At 36.2% G+C, this 23,067-nt stretch overlaps 3 protein-coding genes and 1 long non-coding RNA gene across 4 annotated transcripts; 2 read left to right on the top strand and 2 right to left on the bottom strand.

Annotated features, from left to right (window-relative positions):
• The first annotated feature begins 24 nt into the window (after window positions 1-24).
• LOC145905419 (small ribosomal subunit protein mS34-like) lies at window positions 25-2,819 on the top strand. Its single transcript, XM_082992609.1, has 6 exons — window positions 25-152; window positions 214-342; window positions 562-657; window positions 947-1,024; window positions 1,470-1,619; window positions 2,556-2,819. The coding sequence occupies exons 1-6, from the start codon at window positions 114-116 to the stop codon at window positions 2,652-2,654; spliced, it is 591 nt and encodes a 196-aa protein (XP_082848735.1). The 5' UTR covers window positions 25-113; the 3' UTR covers window positions 2,655-2,819.
• Window positions 2,820-2,932: 113 nt separating this feature from the next.
• LOC145905418 (tumor protein D54-like) lies at window positions 2,933-10,155 on the bottom strand. The gene is made up of 8 exons (XM_082992608.1): window positions 10,135-10,155; window positions 9,870-9,985; window positions 8,026-8,156; window positions 6,807-6,943; window positions 6,041-6,100; window positions 4,741-4,842; window positions 4,232-4,292; window positions 2,933-3,957 (listed from the first exon to the last, which is right to left on the bottom strand). Exons 2-8 carry the CDS (start codon window positions 9,871-9,873, stop codon window positions 3,847-3,849), a joined length of 606 nt encoding a protein of 201 aa, XP_082848734.1. The 5' UTR covers window positions 9,874-9,985; window positions 10,135-10,155; the 3' UTR covers window positions 2,933-3,846.
• A 698-nt stretch (window positions 10,156-10,853) lies between these two features.
• LOC145905973 (nucleolar complex protein 4 homolog) lies at window positions 10,854-12,567 on the top strand. The gene has a single exon (XM_082993321.1). It carries the CDS (start codon window positions 10,898-10,900, stop codon window positions 12,383-12,385), a length of 1,488 nt encoding a protein of 495 aa, XP_082849447.1. The 5' UTR covers window positions 10,854-10,897; the 3' UTR covers window positions 12,386-12,567.
• Window positions 12,568-17,592: 5,025 nt separating this feature from the next.
• Window positions 17,593-18,359, bottom strand: LOC145907477 (uncharacterized). Its single transcript, XR_014402887.1, has 2 exons — window positions 18,229-18,359; window positions 17,593-17,720 (listed from the first exon to the last, which is right to left on the bottom strand). It is a non-coding gene; the product is annotated as an uncharacterized LOC145907477 (long non-coding RNA).
• Window positions 18,360-23,067: the final 4,708 nt, after the last annotated feature.

Genomic DNA, 23,067 nt, shown 5'->3' with positions numbered 1-23,067 from the left:
AGGTAAATACCCAATTTTTGCAAACACGTGATCACTTTTCAGACTTGAGCTAACTTAATTTATAAATTTGTAAACCAGAAATATTCCCATGGCATTAACAATTTAAAGCGAAAATGGCAAGCAGAAGCATATCGGTGGAAAGGCGGTTGATGGTAAGAAAATGTAAACGTATTTTTCAGTTTAAGTCATTTTAATCCAATGTAAATTGTTTAGGAATACATTCGCAAAAAGTATGAACACGCACCACGTGAAATTCTTGCGTTGCCACAACGTGACTGGGTGACGGAAAAAGCACAAACCGTAAGAAAAACTGAAAAGAGGTTGTTCCAGATTTTAAACCAGGTTTGAAATACTTGAATATTAACTTAGTTGTAGCTTGTAGGAAACCATCCTGGTCGGATTGGTTTCACATAATTGCAGGGTTCATGTAGGTGCTAGAGTTAGAGATATTGATATATAGAGAAACCTGGAAAACGGAAAAGCAATGTCTTTAGACTGGCCTTGCAGTTTCTTTGTAAAATTTAGAATTGTCTAGAAGCTAAAATTATGTTTGTTATCCAGCTTCCACATTGGGGCATTGGTCGAATGTTTGTGAATGTGATACAGCCATGGAATTTCTGGAAAGTAACAAGAGTTTCTGTTGATTACGAGTCAGAGGTCAGTGTGGATTGTTCTAACAAACATATGTATTACATTGCAGAAATTTTATAAATGGCTTTAGATATTTGGGCTATGTCCTGGTTTTTATGATTATGGCTATAATCCAGAATGGAAAGTTTGTTTTAGCTCATTAATATTTCGCGGATTATTGGCAAATTTTACGCAAAAGTGAGCGGTGGATATATGGATATAAATGCGCGGTGGATATATAGCGCACGACTTTTTTTTCAGCCTGGGCTATAATTTCATTGCTTTTCTATATGTATCATTTTGCACTCAATTTTAGAACGTGGATTGTGGTTATGCTTGGGGAATTTTGACAGAAAAGGGCCACAATGAAGGATATGAAAAGGAAATGAAATTTGTGAGTAATCCAAAGTAAAATAAGTTTTTGTGCTTAAAAGCTGCATGTTTCAGTTACCAATTATGGCAACAAGTAGATTGGGTATTTTTTCGGCAAATAGGTGGGGAATTGAGCTACGACGGCAAATTTTTAAGCGCATTCAAATTAATAAGAGTATATGCAATGAAGTGGTTAAATGTTTGATAAGTGTGTATTTATGCATATATATACTTACTTGTTTTTACTGCTTTCCTTTAGTTTGTAAGCCACTGTCAGAACTATGTACTGTGTATTTCATAGCCATTTCTTATGATACCTTAAAACACATTATAGTTTTGCTGTTAATTTAACACTCATTTTTTTGCACTACAGTACTTTCTCTACATGCAAATGCAAACAACAGTGACCATGTGACCAATGTTACTGTTATCTTGTCTTTGACTTATTTCAAAATTTACTTCTCAAGGTTGACGAGCACTTGTGGAGATTAATTCCCAAACATGAAGAAGCAAGATATTTAAATTTCATCCCTGAATCCAAACCAACATATGAAGTTCCACTTTATATTCCCATGCCACCGCTATTAGCCTCAATGGAACGTGACGCACATCCAGAGGTAGCTTGCTTGATACCTGCACAGTATACTGTAAACTAATGTTACTAAAATGGTCTATTACTTTTTATGTGAGGAAAACATACATCATGAAACTATCTCTTAGACAGTGGCGGATCTAGAAAAAAAATGAGGGGGTTGTCCGAGTTTGGTCACGCCAATTTCACGCTTGGCTTAGGCTAATGGGGCAGGAACGTTTAGTTGGCCTTGCACTTATCAATGTACACAAAGAAATCGGTATTTGAAATTGCTGCAGAAATAATTACTTTTTTTGAGTTTTCGAGGTAAGACGGTTTTCGAGTATCAACGGCACGGCAAATAATTGTCTCGAAAGCCGATGCGGCGGGTGCGACTGGGAAACAAAGAAATTGCAGAGACGAACACTGGGCCGAAGTGTTCGCTCCTGTGTTGGGTAATTCTAACTGCAGTTTTACATCCCTCAAAACAATACAGCAAAATGCTGAAGGGATGTTCTGACACCCAAACACCCACTAGATCCACCACTGCTCTTGGAACAATTTTTAGTCATTACCTTCTTTCAGTTTAGGGGGAAGCAGCTCACCTAATATAAATGAGACTATAACATAATAAACCCAGTGTCTTGGATCTAGTAAAAAAATACGTTTGATTTGGTCCATTGAAATATATGTGTGCTGTTTTTTTTAACAGTCTTTAAAAGCAGGGTTTAAAACTGTTTTGTTTTCAAATCCCATTTTTAAGAAATTCTGGGCAACAGGTCAACCCCCTGTAAACAGATACTGTAGATCCCACAAAAAGCAAATTCGTTCCTCAACCCCGAAATTGTATTTTGGTGACTCTTAATATGGTCACAACCTATAGTTTGAGAAGCCCTGTTTCAAGGAACTAACCTTGTGCGCCCGTACAATGCAAACACCCAGTCACATTGTTTGAAGCCATTTACAACCGATTTGTTTGCAGGAAACTAAAGATGGTAACGAGCCAATGGTCAGAATGCTAATAAAGCGGGACAAGAACAAATGCGAGAGGCAGAGACATCCTGATGGCACGCTGGTCTGAATGTTTTCTTATCAACACCGATTTTCTGTTAATGTCACATCCTTGTAACTGTGTTGTGGTGCTTTCGAAATATGGTTGATTTTACTCTGGTGTGAACATTGTTTGTCAAGATTAGGATCAAATATGTTGTACAAGCTGGGTAAAATTTCATTTATCTTACCTCCAATAAAACACCTTTTACAAGTAAAGCAGCAATTTCGGTGCAAAAATAACTTTGATGGAAGAGAACTGAAGCCTGTTACGTCTCGTATACAGTGTCAAGACCAAATGAGCACAGGTCCAGCAAAACATAACAGCAGTTTATTTTGTATTTTTATTCCGTAAGCACATTGCACCAACTGTTAGGGATAACATATATATTCAAAGACCTGCAACATTTTCAGTCAAGCTCTGTGCCTACCAAATTATATCCGGATTGCGTGTTGGTAAATTTTGCACATGAGCGTAATATTCAGTTGTTGGGAATTACATTTACCATAGGTTGCATCTAAGTTGTATTTACACGACCAAAGGAAGCGTTGAGAGAATAAGTACGATGCAAAAAGCAATACTAACTATAACCGAAAAAACACAGTTTTGCAGCAGATGTGCAGTATATCTTACATGCTTAAAGGGTGCACTTTTGCAGACATTTGCAATTTACCTCACAAAAAATGCAGATAATCTGAATTTTTTTGGCAGTAGAAGTAATGCACACTGTGTATAAATGCTTTAGTGCTGCAAATCTTCATGGAATAATGAAACTTTTGTGATAATAGATTTAGTTTATGTACAAATAGCAATAATTACTAGCATGTGGCATCACTTAACATTCACCAGGAAACAATTATTGAGATATATTCTTGAAAACGCTACAATTATTTAGTGAGTTCTGACAAGATTTAATTCCAAAAATTTGCAATTATTTAATAAACGTTGCTTTGTTCTATAAACAGATCTGCTAAAAACTCTACTTGTGACATAATAGTGGAAAACATGGAACATTATTTGCAGTAAACAAAACGAGACATGAAACTACGAAGGCTGTCAAGCACACATTCCACACACAAACCAAGTCAAGGGATAAGTATCGAAAACAACAGTACCAGCATTTAGTATATAGCTTGCATTGTTAGGTCCTACAGAATCTGGTTCAGTGTTCATTAGGTGTTCCGCCCAGTCTTGATTTGTTGTATTGGTCATGCTGCAAATGTTACATCGGGACTTCATCTGTCTGCTGTGGTTGCTTAGTAACTGGCTCGGCATCTTGGGGGGTTGTGGCCCCACTTTCATTGCCTTCCTTGGGGACACCAGACACCTTGGCCTATCATATATAGTTAGTTATAGCATAAGACACTTTTATGCATTTTCAAGGAAAACAACAAATATATAATGTACAGATTATGCTTGTCAAAGCTTGGTGACAGTAAACAGTCATGTGTAACAATTGTAAAAATAAATTATCTAAATATATTATGTTTGCATAAAATAGGTCACGCTAATAACAAAACGAAATATGGCAAATGTAATTGACAAATAGTAATGATTATCTCTTTGAAATCGTCGATCGCATAATCTAATATCATTTTACAACTTACCATTATGGAGGTTCCAACACCTTCCACCTTTTCCTCAAAGCTTTTGAATGTCGGGGAGTTCCTATTTAATGTATTAGAATATGTAAGCTTACATCAGTTGGGCACAAGAGACATTGGAGCAGATCGAGATATTTACGATGCCAACATTAGTGAAGCAGTTGCACATTTCCCATGTTGGTAAACTATACAAACTTTTGAAGAAATATTGTACTACCATTGCTGCCCAAGCATATTATTGGAAGTAGACTGATCTTCTGGCCCTTATGAAGTCTGGCTGTATGGCAGACGAAACGTCGAAAGAATACAGTACATTAATTTCATGCCAGAAAATCAGTCTATTTTAAACTTTTGAAGATCAAGGAGTTTCTGCTTTAAGCATTATGATATATAAAACATTTGTTTATTACATAAACCAGTTGGGTTAGTACAAGAGACTTTTGAGCCAAACTAAGAGTTTATGATACAAGTGAAGCAGTTTCATATTTGCTGCTTGTGATTGGTAAACTAACTTCATTTCAGAGAATTTGGTTGACATGGAAGATCCAATAGTGTTGAAAACGCCGACTGTCGCTTGGCCGGCAGACTTCAGAGTCTCCTGTGTCTTTTTGTAGCTGCACACAAAAACATACCTTCTTGTTCCAAAAGGGAATTTTTAGGTATTATGATTTCGCTATTAACTAAAATGTTACTCTACTCTTAATTGAAAAGGAAGGACATATTTTTGGAAATTAAAAGTTACTGTGAGAAAAAATGAAAAACTCATTACAAAGTAACATGGAAAATTTTGGGGAATTGTACCAGGTAAAAAAAAGTAATGAAATGGTTTGAACAAAAGTTTATATAATACTGTAGTACTTTACATTGCCATAAAGTTAGTCAACTGTAAATGTTGGTTGATATTTGACAGAAGTATTAGGATACCTTTTTGTATATACCTACTATTTTTCAATACACAACATAAGTTTAAAAAGCATGGGAGAAGATTTCATATCTAACACATTTAAAAAAAATAGTTGGTTGCAAAAGAAGAATGCAGAGGTATTTGTTTGTTCAAGAAAGGAATTTGGCGTAACACACACAGTCGAAAAGTAAATATCACCCAAAAATGAGACACGCCCATCATGTCGGCTTATTACTTTTTAGAATAACACAGGTATTACACAAAACTGGACTGCCTAGCAATGTAGAAGTTAATTGTCTGAACACATTTCAAACAGGTAATGTATTAGTTATATAGATGGATTGAACCACTATTGATGATTTTAATTATGATTGCCGAGCATTTAAAAAAAAATTGTCTGTTTTTTGCGAAAGTAGATTGTGCTTGTTAAATAAATATTGATATTAAAATTTACTTACGAATACACAAAACACTAGTTTGGCAAAAACCTGTCAACTGCAATTATTCTGCAACAACTCTCATTAATTTATCTGATGAGCAAAAAGTTGAAAAACAATGAACACTAAGTATAAATAGACTGGCCCATATTGCTGTTAACACTGTCATGTTAACACTGTCAACACTGTCAATGAACACTAGTTTCACCAAATTAACTTTTCATCTTACTCGCAAAAAAAGACAAAAAAAACCAACAACAGTTAATTATTGTTGCAGACACACTAGCTGCAACCCTACAATATACAGCTAATGTTCATGATGAGGCAGCTAATCAAGTTTAACAGAAAAAGCATTTATAGTGAGGTGGAGGCCATTGCACAAAGTAATCCAAGGTGTGATGACATATGTGTAAGTACATGAAAAGATTAGAGAAGTCAAACGCATGCACATGCACTTTCGGCATCACTCACTATTCTGAAGACACAACTTTTTCGTTCATTTCTGACACTTTAGCTGTTGTAGACTGGTATCTGCGATTTTTAGCTTATGTTATTTTCATGCCATTGGGCTGATTCCAGCCAGTTGGGCCTTAGATCACTTGACAAGTGAGGGGCAAAACATGAAACAAACACACACACACACAAACATATATACAAAATTCGGGGATTCCCGCAAAACAATACAGACCCAACTGTATTCATATATGGTTTTTACATGTTGACAAACCACGTTGAACAATGTTATGGCCATGAGGTGAAGAAATTAAATTAAAATGATGTGGACAGAAACAAAAACTAGAAAAATTACATATATACAGGAGTGAAGAAATAAAATTACTGACATAGATGTTTAGGACACTGACATGCTTTATAAACTTAAGGATCTTATGCTTAAAACCGAAGTTATGAATTAAAAGCTTATAAACATTGTTAAAAATATATTCTAAGGCAGAGTTTCCCAAACTAAGGACGACGACAAAAACAGTCAAAACTTGATTTTGGAAACTTTTTAATTACAAATCTAAGTTGTTGCGTCATATTTTTGGTTTTCTATTGCTTTTAGGAGAAAAAATTATGTGGCGTCTGCAACCCTACAAGTTTAGAAAAACTTCTAAGATAACGTTCCAAGGTCATAGGAAAAAAAAGAATCTTAAACATGGCTTGATATTGTTTAAAGTATCCGAGGACTCCAATACACTTTCTATCCTTGAATAAACAATACGGTGGCATGACTCACGCTTGGCTGCTCTGAACTTTGTTCAATTCAGCTTTGAGTTGACCGAGAGTTGTGATGCCGAGGGCTTTCTTAAGGTTTGCAGCCTGTTGCTCTTTGGACGTGAGGACTTGGCGTAAAGTGGCTATTTCCTCTTCAATCTACACATTCAAATAACTTCAGTCTTAAATTGGGTGTTAATTTGAGACCAACAGTTTGTAAATGTAAACGGATTTTGCCATGTTGAAAAAGTATGGCTACTATTTTAACTGTAATTTATGTATACATACCAACAAAAGACATCACAGTTGCAGCATAATTTCTTTGAACTTTTATACTGTACATACCATTAATGTACATTCACAAATTATTTCACATCAAACAAAACACAGGAGAAATTTAAATTAATAAAACAACCGCAAGCAGTGAAAAATTTCCCCTTGCAGCCAAGGGTGTTAGGTAGAGAACAGTAGGGACTAGCATCGTATTGATTGCTGGACAAGTCAATGCTAAATCAATTCCTTCGTCTACTTTGGGTGATCCTTGCACAGAGGTACAATTATACAGCCACAAATATTGGTTTTAGGCCACTAATTCCATAGGTGATCAAGGGGCAATTAAAAACAGGCTAATAATCATGACTTAAGATTGGTGTTTAGTTGCTGGAGTATCGTAATTAAAGTAGGTTGCAAGACATGCATTGAAAAATGAAGGTATAAAAACCGTTTGATGCAAAAATTTATTTGAACAAGAAAGCATCTAAATAATTAATTATAATAATTCTATTTATACAAAGGGTTCGCTTCACTGGTTATATTTTACATTTTTTTGCAGGATTGCAAGTCAGTTAAATTATACATGCATCTACCATCACAAATGTTAGTTTTTGTAATATATACAGCATCATATGCGGAGGTTGGCAACCCACATCTCAAGAGCCCAATTAGGTTCTACTGTGGCTCAAAGACAACAAACTCAATTAGGAAAAGGCAATACTGCGAATAATTGCATATAATTTGATATTATCAGTGGGATAGGTGTTGCTGCTCCCACTATTTGTTTTGTCATGCAAAGAACGTCTAACTGACTCTTCGTATGCTAAAGGTTGCTAAATGAATATAATTTACTATGAGTGAAAACAAACACCTTGTTGCTGACAAATCACCCACAGTTTTTTAGAAAAAGGATCCAGTGATTAAGAAAAAAATATACATGCATACGATACTTATATTTCCAATAATACCTTGGCAAGATCGATCCGCATTTTTTCCGTTTCATCCTCAGTTGGTTGGGGTTCACCAGGGTACTCTGTTGGTGCTGAGGGTTCAGGTGAGAGGTCCGGATATATGGTATCAGCTTGTTGAACAGGGTCACCTGTTGATATAATACCCAATGATGAGCTAAGTATTTTGGGTACGGGTAAATTTTTAAATAAATACTGAACAATTAATGCTGCATTAGACTCTGTTAATTATTATCGCATTCTAATTTTTACGAGCTCATTGCAAAATATGATAATTAGGAAGAAAATAACATGACCCTATTTTCAAAGTAGAAATCATAACTAAAGAAAATTTTAAACAATATTCGTATTTCCATCATTGTAATGCAATTTGCTTTACTTACTCATTTCACACACAACATATTTATTTAAAAATACACAACATTAACCCTATGTAACCCATAAAGATAAGAACTTTCCAATCACAGTTGAATTTATCATCTGTGACAAGCCAACAATTGCTTGCAGTTATTCGAGTAATTTAAATGCTAGAAAAGACAATTTTACAAATCACCCACAATCTAAGTGAAAGTTTGGATTAACAATTGAAGTTTTGTCTGTAAATTCAAACATCTTATCAACATCATCGTGTTGGTGTGATGGCAGGATAGTTAAATACTTCTTGTACGATTCTTGCGTGGATAAGTGCTCAAAGTTTATTTCTTCCTCATCAACCACAGTCACATCACAGCTCATATCTCTTATAAACCACAAAAACACCCAAGCAAAAATAGATATACATTTAGATGTGGATTTAAATTAACAAGTCTTTCACAGACCCTGAAAGTCAGTTTTAAACAATGAACACAAGTATCCTTTCCTGCCATTCATTCCTTTTGAACACCATGGCACATGATTTCAAATGTCATAGTTTATGCGATGTTTGGCCCCTCATACTCATCTTACTAATTTGGTATCATTTTCTATCCTAACAGTAGACTTTCTCTGTATCTTGTATGAGAACATCAATCAATGCAAATAGCCACAGACACACCTTTTCATTTGTTCAGACTGTACTGGTAGTGACAGTGCTCGAATGTTTTCAAGTATGCTTCAAACCTGTCCTTGTGTCTGCTACATTGTGACAGTCCAGGATATTGACATAAGACCCAGTATTTCACACTAATGTACAAAATATGAGCAATCACCAATTTCAAACCAATTGAACATTGTCATATAACCGCTTGTAGCCTCGTATTTTTATCAGCATATAATTGACTTGTTATATTTGACACAACCAAACTTCAGAAATTCACACCTGTACCAGTTTTGTTGTTTGAATACAGGACAAAATTAGTTTTTCACCAATAGCTAATCCAGATTGGAAAAGGTCATCTACATAAGTTACAAACTTTCCAATCATCAGCCTACTTTCTGACAAATGTTTTTGAAAAAAAACAAGGCCTCTTCCAAAGAGGAATAATTTTGCAAATTGACAACTAATTTGTGAGTTAATCGCACTTCAACCTTATAATCCAGTAGATAAGATGACACCAGTATGGTACAAGAACCATGCAAACACAATATTAAATTAGAAAAAGTAAAACCAGTTAATTGCCAGTCATTCTACATGAATGTTATTAAATGTGGCAAGTTTAAAACACAATTTCTGGTTTGTAAAGTGGCCTAAAAAACTTTAAACCGCAAAACAAAAGAAAATGGCATTGCACAGATGTGGTGTCAATGTAGCCTACATAAATTAGATCTGATCAAAAACCTTCCGAATTTGTATTGTATGCATGTAGGCTACTTTTTTTCTAGGTATATATAAATAACCTAATAAATAAAATTGCACATATACATACTCATTGTTTTTTTAGTGTTCTTTCTTTCTTCGACAAGTTTCCCCGCAAACTGTTTCTTTGATAGCTTTTTCTTCCACAAAACTTTCTTGGCTACGTGATTAAGTGCACAGCACAATCTAAAAAAAATCGCACAAGAATTGTATAAATACGTTACGTGATGTGTAACAAAACAAAATACTTTCGGTCACAGTATACTATGAGACAATGAACGGTCTTAAATTTCACTTTCCCAACATCGTAATCTTCCGCGCAACTCAAACCCTACATTTTGAAATCTCTTGAGACGGAAATATCGACGATGCGTGTTGTTGCGTATACGTGTGATTACCAACCACAACACGATGTGCAAACTGTCGGCTATTTTGTTGACATGAAGCAGTATTATACACCAAACACGATTGTACTACAACAAAATAAAGTGAACAATAGAAAAACTATCTTTTCGTAAAATTGACAGGATGACGTCAGAAATCAAATTACCTCAGGATCACGTAACACGTGACAATCACGTGACTAATTATAAATAACGTTCACGATTTGTTATTTTACTTTTACTTACAGCATTCGAGTGCTGAGTATTAATCACAAGATGTTGAATTACGTGTATTTGCTAACCACCACTTTGATCACCAAGCTTGTTACCATTAAAAATTTCGATGTAACTAGTATTCTTGCTATAGGCCCAAAACATTTTTTTACAAAAAAATCATATGAATAACAATTTGTAAAAATGTTAAAAACAAATTGTTTTCAGAAATACCCCGATAAAAGCTAGAAATACAGTATCATTTATTTTAATTGCGTCTGTCGTGATCTGGATTATAAGCCACGTGATGATCGTGTTTATCTATGAAGTTTTCACTGTTGAATGTTTACGTTTTGCAAAACAGTAAGCGGTATGTTTGTTTATGTTAGAATATTTACTTCATTGAGAGTAATTTGAACATTTCTTATCTTACCTAACAACCGCTATTTTGCAGAAAATATGTCGTTGCTGATAAAAAGCACGTAACCTATCTTAAACAATAATGACGAAGTTAAACTTGAAAAAGCTGGTTGCGACAGCTTTGCATAGCAGAGAACACGCTAACAACTTGGTTGACATCATAAATGTAATCACCACGCAATCGAACCAGCGAATTGTCTTGGAAGCATCAACTGGATGTATGAACATATTCACAAAATATCTAGAGGATTCTGATTTCTCGACAAACTCGAAGGCTGAAACAAGTGATGAAATTTTTAAGTCTTGGATGTTGGAAAGGTTCAACGACTGTTTAGTTGCTTGCCTTAAGTTGCTAGAGGTGCCAACTGGATATCCACAGTTACAGGAAATTGTCCTTAAGTTGCTGCAGTTGAAATCTTTCTGCATGAACAAGAACTCAACAGAGTTCGTGTTTCCAGAAAATGAGTTTGAACAATTGCTTATCACTGTTTTAAGTTCAGAAAATGGTGAAATGCTTCAAGAGCTTTGCGAGCTTTTACAATTTGATGATATGCGGTATTACGTGTTAAAAGCTATGCCAACAGTGATGAATAGAATGTTCAAAGAAAATGATGATCTGTTGCCCATTGTGTATGACTTCCTGAAAACACTCGTTACTTACATGCCACAGAATGGGGCTGTTTTGAATTCAAGCTATGTTTTTCAGGACAAAGAGACCTCTTCAGAAAAATTTTCCAATTCAAGAGCATTTTTGTTATCACACCACAGAAAAAGGTTCGCTGGTGCCTGGCTGGAATTTTTGAAGCAGCCCCTACCTGGTTCCATTCACAAAAATGTGCTCATCATATTCCACACAAGTTTGGTGCCAAACTTTGCGAAACCACGGTTACTTGCAGATTTTCTGATGCGTTCATACAGTAAAGGTGGTGGCTTGGCTCTGTTGGGCCTTCATGGTTTGTTTGTACTGATGCATGAACACAACTTGGAATATCCAGAGTTTTACAAAAACGTCTATGCCATGTTGCATCCAAGAATATTTGATGCCAAATATAAGGCCCGCTTTTTCCACCTTTTGGACCTATTCCTTTCCTCCACACATATTCCATCGTACCTTGTTGCTGCGTTTGTCAAGAAAATGTCAAGGTTGTGCCTAACAGCACCCCCTGATGGCATATGTATCATGGTGCCCCTCATCTTAAACTTGGTGCGAAGGCATCCTAGCATCAGGAATCTTGTTGATTGCAAAGATCACAACCAGGAGGAGTTTAGTGATCCTTTCGATGAAAATGCATCAGACCCATCCAAGTGTGCAGCTATTGACAGTTCATTGTGGGAATTGGACACCCTTAAATCACACTACAGCCCACAGGTTGTGAAGTGTGCATCGTTCAAAAGCATTGGAACACTTGAAACTGACATCGGAGAGCTGCTCGATAGGAACCAAGATGAAATGTTTGCCCATGCCTGTTCTGAGGAGTTCAAAGAGTTTCCGATGAGCCATGTTAAGTCTGATAGTTTGTTTGGTGGATTTGAAGACTTTACTTGTGAAATATGGAATGTGGGGTCCTAGTAAATAATGATTTAACATAATAAAGCGACGAATAAATACAACATTCATAGCCATTTTTTTCCTATTTTCATGCTTGATAATTCATCTGTTTATCTAACAGCAAGAGTTAAGCATTTATACTTCATACACACTGGCGAATTTTGTGTAATACTGTGTTTTGAAATAGGCCATGGCCTGTATATTACGACATTGAGCGTCCCCATAATATTTCAATCAAATCATTAATTGTCTTGCATTCACTACTAGGCTTTAAAATATATGTGGTGTGCCTAGAAAAGGACCCGGTTGAGAGGGCTTTCCATGTTTTTGGAACGGTTAAGAAAAGCAGTCATCCGTGAAAAAAAAACGCTGCGAGACTCGACGAGACCTTGGCCGTGACTGACACTGGCATTATACCTGTCTCCATTAACGTGTTTTCTATGTTCAAAATTGTCAGATACAAACCATAAAGGTACATAAACGGCAAAAATAAAAATTATCACTATTCTTAGTTCTTATGGGATCAATGAGATTTTTTAAATAATTTTTATGTTTTATTATACACGGCATGCAGTGTGTATTCGATGTAAGCCGACAATTTCTTGCACTAGATCAAGCAAAACCAAATAATTTGTTCTTGTTTCAGTTAGTCTTTTCGAAAACGAATTAATGGGTATCTTGCATAGTCTCGGTATATCTTTGCTCTTACAACTTGATTGAACAGAGTAAATTATATTAATGCATTTATGATTAGATTGAATACTATGCATCTTTCTATGATATATTTACCGAAGTAGTGGCGAATTCCCAAACAACGATCGAACTTACACGTGCCCAAAAAATGCCTGACTGGAACATCACTCTTGTGTTCCCTGAAGTTCTTCACACAATACGCGTGCCCTTTTCACCAGATCCCACAACGATACATATCTATTTTGTGTACCTATACAATTAGCTGGAACAATGCCCGGAAGAGACCGGATATTCTGTAGTTCGGCTCTCTCGCGAATGTCATGTGCTTTATGGCACGTTTGCTGCAACGCGTTGCATGTTGCAGACCGTGGTAAAGTGTTTTTTCATCTGTGGACTAGCAGGTACTTTGCGCTTTGGTTTTGGAATTGTTTTTATAAACTGACATGTTACAAATAGTTTGCAGTGCACTAAATGCATGCTGAAAAACATATGTCATTCCTGCCCTGTATCTACATGGCAATGGAAACAGTTTCCCAGCAGATGTTACATTGGAGTGTTTGGGGAAACCGTACTTGGTTTGGGTATAACACTGAGCCCAGAATTTAGCCATGATCAGATATTTAATGAAAATTTTTCTGCTATATATATATATATGTATTGATCGTATCTTACATACACATGCCTTCATAAATATGGTATACATTAAATATAATGACATAACGTCTGGCATGTTTTTATGTATGTCTTGTTAAAGGCGAGCCAACCCAATGGAAATTGCTCAAAATACACATTTAATTGCGTTGGTGTCATACTGCACAAAACCGAATCCTGGACTCGATTGGGTACGGTTTTTACTGAGCTTGTATTTAGCAAACCTAATGTAGTGGATGACCTGATTAAGTAATACACAATTTTTGTTTGTTTATTTCAGACAGACCAGTAAGTGGTGCTGGATTTGAACTTAAAACACGTTTCGTCTATTAGTTGGTATTGTGGTAAACCTAACCATAAACTATCCAAACTTTCTGATCTAAGTTGACTTCTAGTGCAATGACTCACAGTATATTGTTGGTGGGTAAATGGTACGTCTAAACAATTTCCTAACGCAGATAAAAGTTTTAGTGTTACCGTTATGCTTTTTTAATTGCGTATGTAGACTACACAGTTGTATCACTACCTAAGAGCAGAGGATTTGGACAAAACTAACTATGAACTGAAAAAAGTAACACATAACTTGCAATGCTAATATGTTTTATTGTAGACTCCCAAGTTGAGTGGTGCCGAATTAAAAGAAGAAAAAAACACGGTCCGTTTAGTGGTTGGTATCGTGATGAATCTTGATCCAAGTTATTCATTCATCTCCATATCGCTTGGTGGCATTTCTGCCTCTTCAACGTCTGAAAAGTGTTTAAGTTAATGGCTAATTAAAAAAAAGTGGCTTTTTGAAGTTTAAAGTGATTAGTATACGATGGACATTGTATAATATTGTTCCTGTAGTGTTTTAATAGTTGTACTACAACTCCCATTCTATAAAATTACTGCAGCTGCAGAGCAATTTTGAAAGATATTCAAAATGAGCAATTTTATAGAAATATACTTTACATACCGATTGACTAAATTTGGAAATCACAGGTAATTTTGGTGGCAATTAATTTCGTCATCTTTTTGTATAGAAATAACATAAAATAGGGTTTTGCGATAATCTTAAACTTATTGAAGCAATCTTTGTTTGAATTACAGCAAGTTAATTTATTTTTTCAGGATCTGGTTCGCTTAAGGATAAACAATTCCTTTTTTTTAACAAGGCTAATATTGGCTTATACGTTTAAAATGCCTTATGTTTTGAGACCAATTTGGGCTGGGATATTTAGTCATAACGTATTATGTACCTTCACTGTTGTCGTAACGACGCCGGCGGTGGAAGGAACGCCGGCGGTAAAAATGTCGACGGCGAGATATCCTACGTCGACGAGAATAGACACGTCGCCGACGATAATAGACAGAATAACCTTCAGATTCTTCAACCATGGCGCAGAGCACCGCAACAAGAAGGACAGCGAGAATGAGTTTGTTCATCTGCAATGAAAAAATACATACATGTTAAAATCTCGAATCGATCGATTACGCCACATAAACATACTTTGCTTACCTTGGATGCTGATTTTGTGTAAATGACAAAATGAGCAATTTGTACGTCAATGGTTCTCGTATTTATACATTTTGAAACATATGGCGATAGCATGGGAGAGAACTCGATCAGCCAATCAGAAACTTCCAGAAATCCAAATTTTTGAAACAGCCTGTTCTTTTTCCCATACGCGTTGCTTCACCGTGTGACAAACTTGAGAGAACGGAAACAAGATTCAGAAAATTTAGACATTTTCAATATGGGCTCTATTCACTAACCACAATGCTGTTGTCAATACAATTCGGAAAAGTTCGAACTTTGCATTCTGAACAGCGACGGGAAATTTAACTTGAGTTCCAATCATTGACAAACGCAGTTTTTTTGTTCTACTGCAATGAATGCAAAAACATATGCCATTCGGACCCTATGCGCTGGTGGTCGACGTTTCCACCAGAGATTGAATTTCCCCCTTTTAGCAACAAGTTTTTTGCCAGCCGAGCAGATGTTTGGGTGTGGCATTGACCCCGGAAATTTTGCAATTATTCATCCATTTTTCCACTAAACATATGCTCTCACATGCCTACTCAACATATGATTTCGTAACTAGCTGCACACTGCTGGTATGATTTGGTTATACGCGCATTTGCGTATATGCAGCTAATAATCAAGTTTGGAAATCGTCTTTATACAAACAATCTGTATTGTAAAATTGGAATGTTTTCCACGACTTAGAGGTTCTGTATTTAAAGTCTTGTGTCAAACTTAGTTTGGGGTTTCCGACATGAAAAAACCCAAAGGCGCGAGTTTGGATGATTTGTGATAACGTGTCTCGGGCTCTGGCACAACTCTGACCCCTCTCATGTATGTTGAAAACCAAAAACTTGGACACACGTGCATATTTTTTCGTGCGTCGGATTTTGGAAAAAAATCCCCATTGACGAGAAATCCTTTATGTCCGTCAATGTATTTTGTTTCGTATTTATTAGTAATGGTTAATTACCATGTAATTCACATAATTATTCTTATGCCGTAATTCGGACCCTGCTGTAACAAAAGCGATCCAAAAAGTGTCATTACAAAACGACGGCAATGGAATTTGATTAATTGTGTTTTAAATGATTAGTTGATCAAAGTATTTTTCACTGCAGATTAAAGTAGCCCAATAGAAATCATACACGATCGGTAACCCAAGCTGTCGTACGACAACCGTATGGCGAGTTTCTGTGTTAAAGTTTAAGTGCTATAAAAGTTTTGAACATCTACAGAACTCTCTGCTTGATCCACATTTAAATTTTTACACACAAACTCTCTTGTTGAACAGTTTAGTGGAATTCATATTTATGATCCAACGCAAATCGCAACTGCGTCAACCCAACGTCCATAACGAATCGATGATCAAGACCTACAGTGTATTTTAGATATTACAAATAGTTTACGGTCGTGTTTTAATTGCCAATTCTAGCGACCATTTTGTGCTTTTTGGCACGTTTGCTGCAACGCGTTGCATGTTGCAGACCGTGGTTAAATGTTTTTTCATCTGTGGACTAGCAGGCACTTCGCGCTTTGGTTTTGGAATTGTTTTTATAAACTGACATATTACAAATAGTTTGCAGTGCACTAAATGCATGTTGAAAAACATATGTCATTCCTGCCCTGTATCTACATGGCAATGGAAACAGTTTCCCAGCAGATGTTACATTGGAGTGTTTGGGGAAACCGTACTTGGTTTGGGTGTAACACTGAGCCCAGAATTTAGCCATGATCAGATATTTAATGAAAATTTTTCTGCTATATATATGTATTGATCGTATCTTACATACACATGCCTTCATAAATATCGTATACATTAAATATAATGGCATAACGTCTGGCATGTTTTTATGTATGTCTTGTTAAAGGTGTGCCAACCCAATAAAAATTGCTCAAAATACACATTTAATTGTTGGTGCCATACTGCACAAAACCGAATCCTGGACTCGATTGGGTACGGTTTTTACTGAGCTTGTATTTAGCAAACCAATGTAGTGGATGACCTGATTAAGTAATACACAATTTTTGTTTGTTTATTTCAGACTGACCACTAAGTGGTACTGGATTTAAAATTAAAACACGTTTCGTCTATTAGTTGGTATTGTGGTAAACCTAACCATAAACTATCCAAACTTTCTGATCTAAGTTGACCTTCTAATGCAGTCACTCACAGTATATTGTTGGTGGGTAAATGGTACGTCTAAACAATTTCCTAACGCAGATAAAAGTTTTAGTGTTACCGTTATGCTTTTTTAATTGCGTTGTATCACTACCTAAGAGCAGAGGATTTGGACAAAACTAACTATGAACTGAAAAAAGTAACACATAATTTGCAATGCTAATACGTTTTATTGTAGACTCCTAAGTTGAGTGGTGCCGAATTAAAAGAAGAAAAAAACACGGTCCGTTTAGTGGTTGGTATCGTGATGAATCTTGATCCAAGTTATTCATTCATCTCCATATCATTCTCCATATCGCTTGGTGGCATTTCTGCCTCTTCAACGTCTGAAAAGTGTTTAAGTTAATGGCTAATTGAAAAAAAGTGGCTTTTAAAGTTTAAAGTGATTAGTATACGATGGACATTGTATAATATTGTTCCTGTAGTGTTTTAATAGTTGTACTACAACTCCCATTCTATAAAATTACTGCAGCTGCAGAGTAATTTCGAAAGATATTCAAAATGAGGATTTTCATAGAAATATACTTCACATACCGATTGACTAAATTTGGAAATCACAAGCAATTTTGGTGGCAATTAATTTCGTCATCTTTTTGCATAGAAATAACATAAAACAGGGGTTTGCGATAATCTCAAACTTATTAAAGCAATCTTTTTTTGAATTACAGCAAGTTAATTTATTTTTTCAGGATCTGTTTCGCTTAAGGATAAACAATTCATTTTTTTTAAACAAGGCTAACATTGGCTTATACGTTTAATTTTGCCAGTAATCATGTAAATTGCCTCATGTTTTGAAACCAATTTGGGATGGGATTTTCAGTCATAACGTATTACCTTCACTGTTGTCGTAACGACGCCGGCGGAAATAATGTCGACGGCGAGATGTCCTACGTCGACGAGAATACCAACGTCGACGATAATAGACACGTCGCCGACGAGAATAACCTTCAGATTCTTCAACCATGGCGCAGAGCACCGCAACAAGAAGGACAGCGAGAATGAGTTTGTTCATCTGCAATGAAAAAATACATACATGTTAAAACCTCGAATCGATCGATCACGCCACATAAACATATTTTGCTTACCTTGGATGCTGATTTTGTGTAAATGACAAAATGAGCAATTTGTACGTCAATGGTTTTCGTATTTATACATTTTGAAACATATGGCGATAGCATGGGAAAGAACTCGATCAGCCAATCAGAAACTTCCAGAAATCCAAAATTTTGAAACAGTCTGTTCTTTTTCCCATACGCGTTGCTTCACCGTGTGACAAACTTGAGAGAACGGAAACGAGATTCAAAAAATTCAGACATTTTCCCATATGGGCTCTATTCAAATCAAATCAAATCATGTTTATTTTGCGAAAAAAATCAACTACGCAAAGAACAATATAAAAGGAAATGAAATGGCATGGGCACCGATAAAACCATAAAGGTTATCGAGTCAGGCGCCCATGTAAAGGTGATTTCCTCACGGAGAATCACCGTCTGTTGTAGGATCGCAGCCAGTCGCACTGGGAGGTGATGGGTTGCGACAAGCTGCATGTGACGAAAGGTGGCCACCCGGCCGTGCTGATCAAAGCAAAACCCATCGAAACGCAAACGCCAACTCGGTTCTCAGAACGTTTCCTTTGATCCACATCGACAGACAACCACAATGCTGCTGTCAATAGAATTCAGAAAAGTTCGAACTTTGCATTCTGAACAGCGACGGGAAATTTAACTTGAGTTCCAATCATTGACAAATGCATTTTTTGTACTGCTGCAATGAATGCAAAAAACATATGCCATTCGGACCCTAAGGCGCTGGTGGTCGACGTTTCCACCAGAGATTGAATTTTCCTCTTTTAGCAACAAGTTTTTTGCCAGCCGAGCAGATGTTTGGGTGTGGCATTGGCCCCGGAAATTTTGCAATTATTCATCCATTTTTGCACTAAACATATGCTCTCACATGCCTATGATTCCGTAAATAGCTGCACACTGCTGGTGTGATTTGGTTATACGCGCATTTGCGTATATGCAGCCAATAATCAAGTTTAGATATCGTCTTTATACAACCAATCTGTATTGTAAAATTGGAATGTTTTCCACGACTTAGAGGTTCTGTATTTAAACTCTTGTGTCAAACTTAATTTGGGGTTTCCGACATGAAAAAACCCAAAGGCGCGAGTTTCGATAATTTGTGATAACGTGTCTCGGCCTCTGGCACAACACTGACCCCTCTCATGTACGTTGAAAACCAAAAACTTGGACACACGTGCATATTTTTTCGTGCGTCGGATTTTGGAAAAAAATCCCCATTGACGAGAAATCCTTTATGTCCGTCAATGTATTTTGTTTCGTATTTATAAGTAATGGTTAATTACCATGTAATTCACATAATTATTCTTATGCTGTAATTTGGACCCTGCTGTAACAAAAGCAATCCAGAAAGTGACATTACAAAACGACGGCAATGGAATTTGATTAATTGTGTTTTAAATGAAAAATTGATCAAAGTACTTTTGACTGCAGAAAAAAGTAGTCTAATAGAAATCATACACGATCGGTAACCCAAGCTGTCGTACGACAACCGTATGGAGAGTTTCTGTTGTTAAAGTTTCAGTGCTACAAAAGTTTTGAACATCTACAGAACTCTCTGCTTGATCCACATTTAAATTTTTACACACAAACTCTCTTGTTGAACAGTTTAGTGGAATTCATATTTATGATCCAACGCAAATCGCAACTACGTCAACCCAACGTCCATAACGAATCGATGATCAAGACCTACAGTGTATTTTAGATATTACAAATAGTTTACGGTCGTGTTTTAATTGCCAATTCTAGCGACCATTTTGTGCTTATTGGCACGTTTGCTGCAACGCGTTGCATGTTGCAGACCGTGGTTAAATGTTTTTTCATCTGTGGACTAGCAGGCACTTCGCGCTTTGGTTTTGGAATTGTTTTTATAAACTGACATGTTACAAATAGTTTGCAGTGCACTAAATGCATGTTGAAAAACATATGTCATTCCTGCCCTGTATCTACATGGCAATGGAAACAGTTTCCCAGCAGATGTTACATTGGAGTGTTTGGGGAAACCGTACTTGGTTTGGGTGTAACACTGAGCCCAGAATTTAGCCATGATCAGATATTTAATAAAAAATTTTCTGCTATATATATGTATTGATCGTATCTTACATACACATGCCTTCATAAATATGGTATACATTAAATATAATGGCATAACGTCTGGCATGTTTTTATGTATGTCTTGTTAAAGGCGTGCCAACCCAATGGAAATTGCTCAAAATACACATTTAATTGTTGGTGCCATACTGCACAAAACCGAATCCTGGACTCGATTGGGTACGGTTTTTACTGAGCTTGTATTTAGCAAACCTAATGTAGTGGATGACCTGATTAAGTAATACACAATTTTTGTTTGTTTATTTCAGACTGACCAGTAAGTGGTACTGGATTTAAAATTAAAACACGTTTCGTCTATTAGTTGGTATTGTGGTAAACCTAACCATAAACTATCCAAACTTTCTGATCTAAGTTGACTCCTAATGCAGTCACTCACAGTATATTGTTGGTGGGTAAATGGTACGTCTAAACAATTTCCTAACGCAGATAAAAGTTTTAGTGTTACCGTTATGCTTTTTTAATTGCGTTGTATCACTACCTAAGAGCAGAGGATTTGGACAAAACTAACTATGAACTGACAAAAGTAACACATAATTTGCAATGCTAATACGTTTTATTGTAGACTCCTAAGTTGAGTGGTGCCGAATAAAAAGAAAAAAAAACACGGTCCGTTTAGTGGTTGGTATCGTGATGAATCTTGATCCAAGTTATTCATTCATCTCCATATCGCTTGGTGGCATTTCTGCCTCTTCAACGTCTGAAAAGTGTTTAAGTTAATAGCTAATTGAAAAAAAGTGGATTTTAAAGTTTAAAGTGATTAGTATACGATGGACATTGTATAATATTGTTCCTGTAGTGTTTTAATAGTTGTACTGCAACTCCCATTCTATAAAATTACTGCAGCTGCAGAGTAATTTTGAAAGATATTCAAAATGAGCACTTTTATAGAAATATACTTCACATACCGATTGACTAAATTTGGAAATCAGAGGGTAATTTTGGTGGCAATTAATTTCGTCATCTTTTTGCATAGAAATAACATAAAACAGAGGTTTGCGATAATCTCAAACTTATTGAAGCAATCTTTTTTTGAATTACAGCAAGTTAATTTATTTTTTCAGGATCTGGTTCGCTTAAGGATAAACAATTCCTTTTTTTTAACAAGGCTAATATTGGCTTATACGTTTAAAATGCCTTATGTTTTGAGACCAATTTGGGCTGGGATATTTAGTCATAACGTATTATGTACCTTCACTGTTGTCGTAACGACGCCGGCGGTGGAAGGAACGCCGGCGGTAAAAATGTCGACGGCGAGATATCCTACGTCGACGAGAATAGACACGTCGCCGACGATAATAGACAGAATAACCTTCAGATTCTTCAACCATGGCGCAGAGCACCGCAACAAGAAGGACAGCGAGAATGAGTTTGTTCATCTGCAATGAAAAAATACATACATGTTAAAATCTCGAATCGATCGATTACGCCACATAAACATACTTTGCTTACCTTGGATGCTGATTTTGTGTAAATGACAAAATGAGCAATTTGTACGTCAATGGTTTTCGTATTTATACATTTTGAAACATATGGCGACAGCATGGGAGAGAACTCGATCAGCCAATCAGAAACTTCCAGAAATCCAAAATTTTGAAACAGCCTGTTCTTTTTCTCCCATACGCGTTGCTTCACCGTGTGACAAACTTGAGAGAACGGAAACAAGATTCAGAAAATTTAGGCATTTTCCATATGGGCTCTATTCACTAACCACAATGCTGTTGTCAATACAATTCGGAAAAGTTCGAACTTTGCATTCTGAACAGCAACGGGAAATTTAACTTGAGTTCCAATCATTGACAAACGCAGTTTTTTTGTACTGCTGCAATGAATGCAAAAACATATGCCATTCGGACCCTATGCGCTGGTGGTCGGCGTTTCCACCAGAGATTGAATTTCCCCCTTTTAGCAACAAGTTTTTTGCCAGCCGAGCAGATGTTTGGTGTGGCATTGACCCCGACAATTTTGCAATTATTCATCTATTTTTCCACTTAACATATGCTCTCACATGCCTATGATTTCGTAACTAGCTGCACACTGCTGGTATTTTTTGGTTATACGCGCATTTGCGTATATGCAGCCAATAATCAAGTTTAGAAATCGACTTTATACAACCAATCTGTATTGTGAAATTGGAATGTTTTCCACGACTTGTGTCAAACTTAATTTGGAGGTTCCGACATGAAAAAACCCAAAGGCGCGAGTTTGGATAATTTGTAATAACGTGTCTCGGCCTCTGGCACAACACTGACCCCTCTCATATACGTTGAAAACCAAAAACGTGGCCACACGTGTAGTTTTCCCGTGCATCGGATTTTGGAAAAAAAATCCCCATTGGAGAGAAATCTTTTATGTCCGTCAGTGTATTTTGTTTCGTATTTATTAGCAATGGTTAATTACCATGTAATTCACATAATTATTCTTATACATAATTCGGACCCTGCTGTAACAAAAGCTATCCAGAAAGTGTCATTAAAAAACG

The sequence above is a fragment of the Ascidia mentula genome, chromosome 6, assembly GCF_947561715.1.
Source record: "Ascidia mentula chromosome 6, kaAscMent1.1, whole genome shotgun sequence".
In the NCBI taxonomy this organism is placed as follows: Eukaryota; Metazoa; Chordata; class Ascidiacea; order Phlebobranchia; family Ascidiidae; genus Ascidia; species Ascidia mentula.
This window is presented reverse-complemented; position numbering and strand designations above follow the sequence as displayed.